Here is a 12,667-nt window from a genome sequence, read left to right as displayed (position 1 = left end):
CACTCCCCAACACTCAAACACGAATCAGAAAACCAAGTGTCTGCTTGTCCCTTCTTCAGTGCTGAATCCTCACAGCTGAAGGCATTCAGATATTCAATACATGTCAGGTGGCTTTTGAAGATGACTTAGCAGGGAACTTACTGACAGGCAGAGAGCAACGTTATTTTCTCCATAATCTTTTGCCTCCTAGAACTCCCAAAATCATAGAACGGTTTGGACTGGAAGAGACCTTCGAGGTCACCGCTAGATCATGTTGCTCAAAGCCTCATCCAACCTGACCTTGAACACCTCCAGGGATGGGGCAACCACAACTTCTCTGGGCAACCTGTGCCGGTGCCTCACAACCCTCAGAGGGAAGAAGTTATTCTTTAGATCTAATCTAAATCTGCCCTCTTTCAGTTTAAAGCCATCACCCCTTGTCCTGTCACTACACACCCTTGTGCAAAGCCCCTCTCCAGCTTTCCTGTAGCCCCTTTAGGTACTGGAAGGCTGCTGGAAGGTCTTCCTGGAGCCTTCTCTTCTCCAGGCTGAACAACCCCAACTCTCTCAGCCTGTCTCCATAGAAGAGGTGCTCCAGCCCTCAGATCATCTTCAATTAATACCATGTCCACATTTCGAATACAAAATGACCGGCACTAAGGCTCGGCACCACATGTCTATCTCCACATTGGTGCACATCTCCACATGCCATCAGTTGCTTTCACAAGGGCTACTCCAGTAAAACTCAGACGTGAGGCTCACATCACACTGCCTACAGATGACAACGTTCACACCACCAGCTGCAGCTGGGTAGATATTAACCTTTTTTTTTTTAAATAAAAATGCGGAAACCAGTTTCTAAGCAGCATTCTCTGAAGGCCTCTGCGGAGTAGCCCTTGTTCTCCACCACACTGGGTTCTCAGAGGACATTTTAAACTTTAACTTGCACTTCTGACCTTCCTCTGCGATGTTTTGACAGTTGAAAGACCTTTGAAATGAGATGACATAAATTCTTCAGTTCTTACGTACTGAACCGCAGCGGGCAGGACAGACTCCCAACAAGCACTGTGTTTCCAGGGTTAGCGGAAAATTCAAGTTCACCAGTAGAACCACGCTGTTTTCCCCTCGGAATTCCTCTGTTCAGGAACACTCACGTGCACTTCCACGTTAGATGTGTAAAGCTGCTCACCGACAGGACAGAGCAAATGTTGCAAACGTTTTGCTAAATAATAAATAAATACTGCTGGCTAAAGCTGCTCCGCAGCTGGAGGGGGCTGCAGACAAAAGAGGAGGAGAAGGTTTTCAGTTGAACTCACTAAATCCTGCATCGTTTATTCTGGTGTGTAACTTGGCTTAAAGCAACCCGAGAACTAAGGGAATAAGATTTTTTTTTTTTTTTTTTTTAAGGCAGCCAAGGATAGTTAGGGGCTCCAAGCCACTAAGTCTCATTTCCATAACAGATTAATAAATATACAAACACAAAAGTGTTAATTGATGTTGCTCACGCAGGCTAAAGTCCTATCTCACAGCAGTCTCTGAAGGAACCAAGCAGCAGGAAAATAAAAGTGATCCAACAGGAACAATACTCCTGAGTTTCCAAAAAGCCTTTCAAAAATTCTGCTAAAAGCTCAGGATTTCCTCCCTTCTGCAATCATAATTCTCTCGTCAGCTCCCAATTGATGGAAAGGGATTGCAGAATAGGAGTGACAAGTTTTCGGTGAGGAGGGGCTCCTCGCAGAGCTCCGGAGGCGCACGGAAAACGCGGGCTGTGAGGCAACACCTGCAACTGCTGCAAATGTTTTGTGGCACTCGGGGAAAAACCACACCAATAAATCCTGTAATGCTCAAGCAATAACGGCACGGGAAATTCAGTGTCGATAAACACACAGAAGAAACACTGAGAAAAACAATTTTATATCCGTAGTAATAAGCTGTCAGGTGTCTAATATTATTTAGGAAAGAGAATTTGAAGTTATCACAGCCGGAATTCTCATACCCTCAGCACATTATAAAAAAAAGGAGAGGAATTCAGAAGCAGAGAGCAGGAAACTACCACTCTAAATCCCCTGGGCACCCAAATCTTGTGTGATGACAACAGTTCTGGTCTCCTGCAGCTTAGAAAAGGAAAATTTGTGGAGAAGAAAGGATAATCACAAAGCTACGGAAGGAATTCCAATCAAGAAGAGATTAAACAGATTTCTCCGCTTTTGACAGACGACATGGTGAAGGTCTATTCAATCAAGCCAAGCGTAAATAAGGTGGAAAGGGGGAAATTTTCATTATGTCTTAAAAAATAAGTGCTTAGTGGCACCAAATGAAGTCAGGCAGAACTTTTAAACAAGTATTTTTTTTACGCAGTGAGTAATTCAATTGCAGAGCTCACTGTCTCAGGGTATCTTTCACACCAGGCTATAAACATGCTGAAAAAGCAACTGAATTAATGGAAGAAAAGCTACTCAAGGGCTGTTTAAGATGCCAAACCTCTGGCTCAGGACACGTGTAACAGGTTTCCAAACACATTCCCCCTCACTATTCGGGCAGAGATATCCAATGCCTGCCCTGTTCGTATTCTTCTTCCTCAATCGTTGCCACTACCCAACACATCCGCACCGGAGTATCTGGATTTCTGGTCAAACCCTGCACAGCCATTCCTACGACTTTTATTGCATCTAACACCAGACAGACTCAAAAGTGAACAAATACACAGTTTGTACAAAAAAAGTTTTACTAGAACTGGGAAAGTATTCATTTTCCTCCAGCACAGGTAAATGAAAGAGTCCTAATTATTACTCCTAAATTAAGCAGCTGTTCGCAGCCACAATTTACAACGCAGTATTATCAGTTTATCTGAAGTATCTTCCCCCAGCCCACTACTATTTATCTGCAGATCCATGAAAAAAAAAAAAAAGGCAGGAAATCAGAGCTTCCCTTTTCCAGCCATAACTGGATTCAGTGTTCTATTTTTAAAAGGTAGCGCAATTATCCATCATAAAACAAGCAAATGAATACAGCAAGTATCTGTTCAATTTAAAAACAAAACAAGGCACCAGGTAAAAATGAGTGTTTCTGAATTTGAGATTTTTTTTTAATTATTTATTGCACTAAGGAACAGCAGGGCAGTTTCACAATCTCACTTTCTGCTTTGAAAAGGTCTGTAGTATTACTCTTTAACTCAAGAGTATTTTCATGATTGGACTTGATAAATGTTGTAGGTTTGTCCATTTGTTAATAAGACAGCACAGACATTAAAAAAATATTTCAAAAAAATCATCATTTAAGATTCACTCCTTCGTGGACAATTCAACTTCTACCACAATGACATATGCTTGAGATTAAAGCAAGGCTACGGTCCAGTGAAAATACAGAAGTCTGAGCCATGCATATACAGGGAAAGATTAACCAGACAGAAAAAAATAAAATAAACCAAAAGAGAACTCTTATTTTTGCAATTGTGTCCAGGAAGTCACCTCTAAAGACCACCGTCGCCTACAGGCAAAACACACAGCACTTCCAGTCCTTCCCAAGCACTCGGCAGCTACGGCTGATGTATGGTTAGAGTGGGATACGCAAGTCCAAACCAGCCACTACGAAGCTCAGCCTAAAGAAAATCCCAAGGGTACTAAGGCTAGTCAGTAACAAATACCTACTTGGAGATTATGGCTGTTCCTTATGGAGTGCAAAGTCAAAACTTTTCAAAACCCCGTAATCTTTATATTAATTTACATGTAATTCTTTCATTTCAGTGTCCCAGTAAGGTATAAGAAAACAGTCTTTCCACAAGTATAAAATGTGGAAATATTTTAAAAATAGGGGAGTCATTGTTTTCTAACGCAAACACGATCGTCAGATTCCGTATTTATTCTTGGTAAGAGGTTCTCGTTGTAAAGAATCCAGGATTTGTGGCTTTTGCATGCACTTAACTGGAACAAAGCTTGCTGAATGTCTTCTTAAGAGCTCACCAGGACATAAATCATGCTGGAAAATAAAATAAAAACACGAAGATGCACCGTTTAGATTAGCGTTACACGTTTCATTATGCAGTGACGTATTCTAAGGAACGAACCTGTGCGAGGCACGTGGATTGTGACTGAAGATGCCACACAAAGCCACAAACATCCAAAGGGCATGATAAAGCACGACATGATAAAGCACGACATGATAAAGCACGACATGATAAAGCACGACATGATAAAGCACGACATGATAAAGCACGACATGATAAAGCACGACATGATAAAGCACGACATGATAAAGCACGACATGATAAAGCACGACATGATAAAGCACGACATGATAAAGCACGACATGATAAAGCACGACATGATAAAGCACGACATGATAAAGCACGACATGATAAAGCACGACATGATAAAGCACGACATGATAAAGCACGACATGATAAAGCACGACATGATAAAGCACGACATGATAAAGCACGACATGATAAAGCACGACATGATAAAGCACGACATGATAAAGCACGACATGATAAAGCACGACATGATAAAGCACGACATGATAAAGCACGACATGATAAAGCACGACATGATAAAGCACGACATGATAAAGCACGACATGATAAAGCACGACATGATAAAGCACGACATGATAAAGCACGACATGATAAAGCACGACATGATAAAGCACGACATGATAAAGCACGACATGATAAAGCACGACATGATAAAGCACGACATGATAAAGCACGACATGATAAAGCACGACATGATAAAGCACGACATGATAAAGCACGACATGATAAAGCACGACATGATAAAGCACGACATGATAAAGCACGACATGAACTGATGCAACAACCAGCTGTCACGACATCGAGTGACACTGTAACAGGGAGCCCTGCATAACAACCATGCCTACGTGTTAAAAGCCTAAACTATTCCAGGTGTGCTGTAAGAAGTGCAGCACACCAGGAGGAAGGAGGACTTCTCACCGCCTCCCGTGTCACACCACCCAGAACAGACATCAGCACCAAGCAGGGAGCTGGCTTTTGCCTTGAAGGAAGAACTGGGAGAAGGAATCAGGTGGTTGCACTAGTTTTTGTGCCTTCCACCCCTTTTCACTCTTGGAATGACTCTTCTACCTTTGAAGTCAACAGAAATCATATTTATCTCAAAATATCTACTTACTCTAAAAATATTACTGTTCCAGCTTCTTAATGAAAATACTGGAAGGGGGTTATTGTATTACGCTTAGAAGAAAAGCTTGGAAGACTCCAGTCATGGTATAGAGATTCAGAACAGTAATTCTGACCAAATTAAGACTTGTGTTTTAAAACGGAATAAACGGTGATCGTGGATTCTTTTCCCGGAAAGCTGCCGCTATACGTATGTTCCTATGTACAACATTTCTCTTGTGCACTGAGCCAAAGTTTCAGACCAAAAATTAGACAGGAGACAGAGGAAAGAAAAGAAAAAGCAAACCACAAACTTACCCATATAGGTAGTAAAAAAACGACAGAAGGTAGAACGCTAATTTGCACCATCCTTCTTTCTGGCAATAGGCTAAAATATCTGCGTTCATGATGGTTGTAGGGTCATACAGACCAGGGCCGCTCATCACAGGTCTACTCATGTACCTGAAAGCGATGCACAGTTAGTTTTGTGGTGACAGCCATGGGAAACATTGGCTCCTGCCCCCACCCACCACGCAACACCGAAACCGAGACAAGGAATCACACCCCGTACAGCAAAGTCCGTCACCTCCGTGTAGGAGATGGCGAACTGCAAGAGCAAGACGAAGCTCCAAGCTACACGTGCCTCTGGAAGAGCTTTCACAGATGGTGCCATGAGAGGTTACCACAGCCTTAAACATGCCGAATTCTGGCACACCAAAAGGAAACGGGACAAATTTACAAGTAAGTGAAAACGAGACTCCTTACGAAAGGGTTGGAAAAGCCGGAGAAGCGACCGACGTATAACCCTACGTAACCCACAGCCTCTACTCGTGAATACGACGCGTGCTGGCTGCAATGCTGAAGGAATACTCACACGGGCCAACACAAAATGAACCTGAAATTGGAGTTTAACACAGGCCCCCGGCAAAAGGAGCAGTCCTACCTCCACCCCTCTGATTGCTCCTCACGCCAGGACTAGCACCGATACAGCCATGCACTGAAAGCTTCAACCAGACCAGCTCCCTCCTGCAGCTCCCTGCACAGGATCAACGCCAGCACAAGGAGAGGTGGTGCCCGTGCCTCAGTGGCAGAAGGAAAAGCGGGATTGCCACTTCTACCGGCAAGCCATGCCGTGAACCCGCAGTACTAGCACACCGCTGACATGCCAGCTACCTTTAACGCACACACCACCCAACTCGATTCTTGCCCAGCACAAGAGAACAACAAATAAAAACGACAGAGAAAGCAAAGTGATGGTTCTTGTTTCGCAGCCATGACATAAACTTTCTCACCACCACACCAGAAAGCATCTTTATTTGCCAAAGGCACAGACACTTAACAGGAAGCACTGTAACGGGAGAACGAGTAACAACCACACCAGTACAGGAGACACCAGACTCGTCGATATTACCTCCAAATATGATAAGCCAACAAAGGCATATTGAGACCCAGCGTAAGCCACTCTGCTGCACACAGAAACATAACACAGAAGAATGCGTGGATGAGGTACTCTGGAAGTACAAGCTGGAAAAGAAAAAACACGAGTTAGAAGTTTTGATTACTCAAAGCAGAACGCGCGGTGTTTAATCTACTTTGGAGGTAAGCTATTGTTTACAAAAACGTTATTAAAAAACCAACACTAACAAGAACAAGACTGCAGAAAGTGAAAACAGCAACCAGCAGCGCGCGCCGTGCTGTTTTCACGTGATATTCATGGACCAAGAGGAAAAATTGGTAAAACTAAATGCTCAGATCAATGGGGTTTTTATGGCTCCTATTAATTTAAGTGCACTGTTAACAGATTCCACGCTTTCTACGTGACCTCCATAACAGAAGAGCTCATCGAGATATTTCTGCTCATGCAACAGAGAAATATCAGCAGGAAACATGCTCCATGTAACAGTTTATAGACAAGAAGATGTTTTGTGTTGTCCTATTTTACAGCTTTGTTTCGGTATTCACATCATTTTTCAAATCCCAATTATTGCCAAATCCCAGGCAAAGCTTTATCAAACCAAATCAGCAGGAACGTCGTTAGGCACGTGGGTCTATGCAGAGAGGAGCGCCGGGCTGCCTGCAGCGCGGGAGGGAAGGACGGTATGAGGCGTGTTCGCCAGCTTCCTTTTCATAGAATCCTGGAATGGTTTGGGTTGGAAGGGACCTCGAAGACCATCCAGTTCCAACCCCCCTGCCATGGGCAGGGACACGTTCCTCTAGACCTTCACAAGTACCTAAGGCGCATGCTTTAGAGCATCATGCTTTCCAGCAGAAGCCCACAGAGCTGATTATCAGTTACAGATACCACAGAAAGCATGAAATGCCAGGTAGGATTAGTCTTATTAATAGGAATAATATGGAGAGATACAGAGACTAACAGCATGCAAAACGCCGGCAAAACCTCACACCTGCCACAAGAGCAAAATTTTCTAAACCGAGTCCCCCCCAAATGACATCATTTACTCTTTCATCACACGATTCAGAAAGAAGCTGATCTGTAAGCTTCTGACTTCTCAAGTGGGGAGCACTAAAACATCTCCTCATGGAAACAACCCCGTTTCTGCCGAAAGATTTGAATTGTCTATGCGTGTGTGCACACACACCCCACACAGCCTCTCTTTGTGTGACAACTAACGTTGCACAGGATAACTACACTGAAGTTTCACTGGTTCGTGATTTTTTTTCATTCTCTCTAAATAGATGCTTCTTTTAAACCCCAAAAATACCTTCCTAGAAATCTAAAAACTCCAAACAAAGGGACATTCTCACCACCTACTTTGCCACAACATTCTGCTTCTCTAAACGAAGAATATCCAACAAAGCCAACTTGCATCAACATAAACAAGCTGTCACGTATGAAACGTTTGAAGGAAATATTTTTGTCCAGATTCTTCTTTGTATACTTACCATTTACAACTTGGCAACTATTTATAGTAGAACAACAACCACCACCCTGTCCAAAACACAACGCACTTGGCAGCCTGCTGAGGCAGATTTAACAGGCCTGAAAATCTGCAGTTTATTTAACCACACATCTCCAACCACGTTTTTCTTTATTTTATTTATTACACCCTACTCCCACACCAGAACATCTGTCTCTCTCAGCTCTACCACACTTTATCTTCCCTGACTGACTAAAGGAAAATGAACTATATCACGCTCTACCGTGATATTTATCACAGAAGTGAGGGAGGAAGAAACCTCATCACTGAGAAGATATATGACTACAACAGGAGCAGGGAAGAGAAGGCATCAACAGCGTACCAAGCAGTTACAATTCTGGGCTAATCTTTCTGCTGAGGTGTCTCAACTCATTTGTGATTCTTTATCCAGGAAAACAACATTTCAGTGTGTTTGTCCAGCATCATTTACCAGATCCCCTCAAGAGTCTGGATCTTCACTTTGCTTTTGGTGGCTAATTTTCTCTCACCAGTAGAGCAAATATCAAGTTATTTAATATTTTCACTTCACAAATCTATCATATAAACAATCACTACATGCATGTGGGTTAACAGAAGGTTAATATTTGCGTTAAACATGCGCATTATAATACTTTGAACGTTGTGATAAGATCATAATGCATAAATGTAATGAGGATTTGCCCTTCCCCATACTGTAGCAGAAATGGCTGTAAAACAGACCAAGCAGGGGAAACTGTTAGATGCACAGCTATCCGAGCAGCAGACGTCCCTCTCTGAGATGCAATCCTCTGCCTCTCACTTCTTCTCCTCGCCACCCATTCTCATGCTGTCATGCTCACTGTCAATTTACGTGCCATATGTCTAACGTGTTTCCTCCCTCCCCAGCTACTGGAAATTCATTTTTCATCTGCGTAATTTACTTAAATCCTCAAAACACACTAAAGTGACAGTCCAGGCCGCGCTGCTGTGCTGCCCCTGCATTCTACCCTCAGCCTGGGCACACCAAGCCAAAGGAAAAACCATGAGAAATGCACAAAACCCCTGCTGTTTCAAACTATATGCTCTTTAACAAGTGTCCCTTTTCTTTAAACTGAAAGAGGGGAGATTTAGATTAGATATAAGGAAGAAATTTTTCACTGTGAGGGTGGCGAGGCACTGGAACAGGTTGCCCAGAGAAGTTGTGGCTGCCCCATCCCTGGAAGTGTTCAAGGCCAGGTTGGATGAGGCTTTGGGCAACCTGGTGTAGTGGAGGGTTTCCCTGCCCATGGCAGGGAGTTGGAACTAGATGATCTTTGAGGTCCCTTCCAACTCAAACCATTCTATGATTCTTATTGGCCTGTTACAGATGCAAGCACACAGTTTGCCTCAAACGCTTTTCACAAACCAAAGAGTGTCAAGAGTTGCATCCAAGAGAGGACACCAAGACACACCCCTGATCCTGGAACATAAAACAAAGAAGTGTAGATAAGGCCTATCACATTATGCCCACCTAAATCCTCCAACAAGATCAGAATTTACTTGGTTACTGCTTAGAAAACAACTAGTCTCCTATAATCTCAGAGTTCAACAAACCTTGCTTGAAAAGTACTGTTTATTTCCAGCTGAACTTATTCAAGAGGACACTCAACAGGCATGTAACAGTTTTCCCCGCTTCACTGGATAAGCAAGCAAAATTGTTTTGCACAAAACATGGAAATCCATGAAGTTGTTACCAACCCCAACGAACAAATAACGAGCAGATGAACAGGCACACTAAACAAAACAGCTTAATAGTGTTACGAACGTTCCTAACAAAATGAAAGGGAAGTGGCATCAAACACATGAAACTGAAAAGCAGTACACACCTTTAATGCAATTTTGACTCTTTTAATCTTTTTGACCTTTTCAACTGTCTTTGTGCCGAAAATGTAGAAAGCAGATTGAAAGAATGTTAGTACGACAGCTGACAAGATCACCAGCAGATTAATAACAGTCAGAATAGTCAACTTGAAAGCAAAGAATCAGACAAAACTTTCCCTAGAGCTTCTGTCCAACAGCTAAGTTTCATCCACCCAGATGCAATTCTATCGCTCAGTTTGATTTCATCAAGATAACACCAAAACCAATCACTTTACATACATTTATTTAAAAAATGTTTAGCATGGTACTTACAGGATTGAGTGTGTTACATTGGTCTATGGGATTCTTGTAATCCGTCTTCAGCTCGTCAAACGCTATAATCTAGAAAAAAAAATTGAAACAGTTGCGATTCTTGTGTATTTCATCCATGAAAATTAACATTTTGGTACAGAGCTATAAGGTCCACGTGCTGCCACCATGTTCAGGAACATAGTTTCTCCTGAAGAAGTTCTAATGTCATAAACCCACCTGTAAGACACGTTTGAAAGAGGTTACATGAACAAGAAAGCAGACACAGACCTCAGCCCACACTCTATCTTTTCATCTCCCCACAAGCAATGAATTTCCAACACCCTTCCCGGCAGCTCGTAACCCCGCTCACTGTGACCGACCTCAAACATCCGAACGGACCCTCAAGGTGCCAGCAGGAACCTGACACAGAGTTCACTAACGAAGAAAAAGCAACAGCAATCTCAAAAGCAGCCAAAAGTTTTGTCCTGTTACTCTCAAAGTAAATGCTGACCCCACATATATGCCCAAAAGGTGCATTCGTTAAAAAAAAAACTTACGTATACTCAATCTTTTCATGCCATGAAAATTAGACAAAGATGCAGAACAAAATACAACAAAAGGCACGTCTACAGAACAAACATCACATTAAACATTTAAAAAGACTTAAGACAGACCAACTTCTCATCAGTATGAGAGTAATTTACATTCATATAAGCCCCAACATACTCAGAGGGCAGAGCTCATATTACAACAGAGCAGTTTTTGTTAAGGATAACTACGGAGCTTGAAACAGCCCCAAAACCAACATCCTGAGAGAGTTGGGGCTGTTCAGCCTGGAGAAGAGAAGGCTCCAGGGTGATCTTATTGCAGCTTTCCAGCACCTAAAGGGGGCCTACAGGAAAGCTGGAGAGGGACTTCTTACAAGGGCGTGTAGTGATAGGACAAGGGGTGATGGCTTTAAACTGAAAGAGGGGAGATTTAGATTGGATCTAAGGAAGAAATTTTTCACTCTGAGGGTGGTGAGGCACTGGAACAGGTTGCCCAGAGAAGTTGTGGCTGCCCATCCCTGGAAGTGTTCAAGGCCAGGTTGGATGAGGCTTTGAGCAATGTGGTGTAGTGGAAGTTGGAACTGGATGATCTTGGCAGGGGGGTTGGAACTGGATGATCTTAAAGGTCCCTTCCAACCCAAACTGTTCTGTGATTCTATGATCCTCCTCATGTCCTTTCCTAGAACAGCATCTCCCAGCCGATCCAAGGTAGATTCCTGTCTGGCTTGCTCCCCCTGTATCAGGCTCAGGGCAGAAAACTCTCCAAAAAACAATAATATTTTTTTTTAAATCTCAAAAATGATTTTTCAATATAAAGCATGAGAAGAGCACAACACTTAACTTATTATTGCTGTTAAACAAGCAGCCAAACCGACTTCAGACTAAAACACCATAAAACACTATTTTAAGAAAACGACGCTCATTTTAAATATTGTTTAACAAGGTGGATGCATCTTCCACCAGCACTTGAAAATCCCTTTTATCCGCAGACAGGCACTGCCGGATTCCCACCTCCTGACGGCGGGGGACGAGCTGCGACCCCCCCCCGCTCCCACCGCCGCCCTGCGCTTCCCCGGGCGGGCCGTTTGGGAGCCCCGGGCACCCCGCCAGCCTCCAGCGGCACGGAGACAGATCTCCGGGAGATCCCCGCGGCTTTGCCGGGAAACCCTCCGGGGGTTTGTCCCAGGAGGCCCCCGCAAAGCGCTCCGGCCGGGCGGACCGGCCCCCCGCCCTTCCGCGGCCGCCCTGGCCGCGGTTTCAGCCGATCTCAGCGCCCGCCGCTCCCGACGGCGGCCTCGGCCGAGTCTTTTCCTCCTCATCCCGAAAAACGCCCTCGTCTCGCTGTCGTTCCGCCAGCGGAGGCACCCGCGGCGGGACGGGTGGCGGCGGTCGGGTCTTTACACCGCCCCGGGACCGACACGGAGCGGGAAATCGCGCCCCGCCACACCGGCGGACGTGGCGGGCGGGCGGACGGACACCTCGCCGGCCCGGCCCCCGCGGCCTGCGCCGGCCTCCGCGGGAGAGCGGGCCGCGGAGCGCCCAGGGCCTCCAGGAGAAAAGGCCGCACGGGCAGGACCTGCCCGCGGCCCGGCGGAGGCGGGAGGAGACGCGGGACACCCGGCCGCCCCTCGGGCCGCGCGGGAGGAACGGCGCTGGGAGCCGCCCGCACTCACATGCCAGATGGCGAAGAAGATGAGGGCGGCGGTGAGCAGCAGCGCCAGCATGTAGCAGAAGGCGGCGAACGTGAAGGCCATGGCGGCGGGGCCGGGCGAGCCGCGGCGGGGCCGGGAGCGGCGCGGGGGCTGCCGGGCGCCACCATTCACCGCCGGGGCGGGGCGGGGCGGGGCGGGGCGGGGCGGGCGCGCAGCCGCCGCCCCGCCCCGCGGAGGGCGCCCCCTGCCGGGGCCCGCCGGCACCGCCGGCACCGGCGCCGTTTGGCGATCGTCGTGGGGCCCTTC

General features: G+C 45.5%; 1 protein-coding gene across 2 annotated transcripts; it reads right to left on the bottom strand.

The window, feature by feature from the left end:
- Window positions 1–3,040: 3,040 nt before the first annotated feature.
- CNIH1 (cornichon family member 1) lies at window positions 3,041–12,463 on the bottom strand. Of its 2 annotated transcripts, XM_086613227.1 has the most exons (6): window positions 12,383–12,463; window positions 10,183–10,251; window positions 9,876–9,923; window positions 6,525–6,637; window positions 5,432–5,575; window positions 3,041–3,954 (listed from the first exon to the last, which is right to left on the bottom strand). In XM_086613227.1, exons 1-6 carry the CDS (start codon window positions 12,461–12,463, stop codon window positions 3,927–3,929), a joined length of 483 nt encoding a protein of 160 aa, XP_086469353.1. In that variant the 3' UTR covers window positions 3,041–3,926. The 2 variants fall into 2 exon arrangements, with proteins under 2 accessions (XP_086469353.1, XP_086469354.1); XM_086613228.1 differs by lacking the exon at window positions 9,876–9,923.
- Window positions 12,464–12,667: the final 204 nt, after the last annotated feature.

Source organism: Tauraco erythrolophus, chromosome 6 (assembly GCF_009769465.1).
Source record: "Tauraco erythrolophus isolate bTauEry1 chromosome 6, bTauEry1.pri, whole genome shotgun sequence".
Taxonomy (NCBI): Eukaryota; Metazoa; Chordata; class Aves; order Musophagiformes; family Musophagidae; genus Tauraco; species Tauraco erythrolophus.
The sequence above is the reverse complement of the archived record's forward strand: the minus strand, read 5'-3'. Positions and strand labels throughout refer to the sequence as shown.

What these genes read in the sequence shown, in the direction of transcription:
- CNIH1 (XM_086613227.1), bottom strand. Translation starts at nt 12,463, where the DNA reads ATGGCCTTCACGTTCGCCGCCTTCTGCTACATGCTGGCGCTGCTGCTC. An exon ending in TCTTCTTCGCCATCTGGCAT is followed by an intron (nt 10,252 to 12,382) that starts GTGAGTGCGGGC and finishes TTTTTTTTCTAG; the next exon opens with ATTATAGCGTTTGACGAGCT. An exon ending in TTGGCTTATCATATTTGGAG is followed by an intron (nt 5,576 to 6,524) that starts GTAATATCGACG and finishes CATCGCTTTCAG; the next exon opens with GTACATGAGTAGACCTGTGA.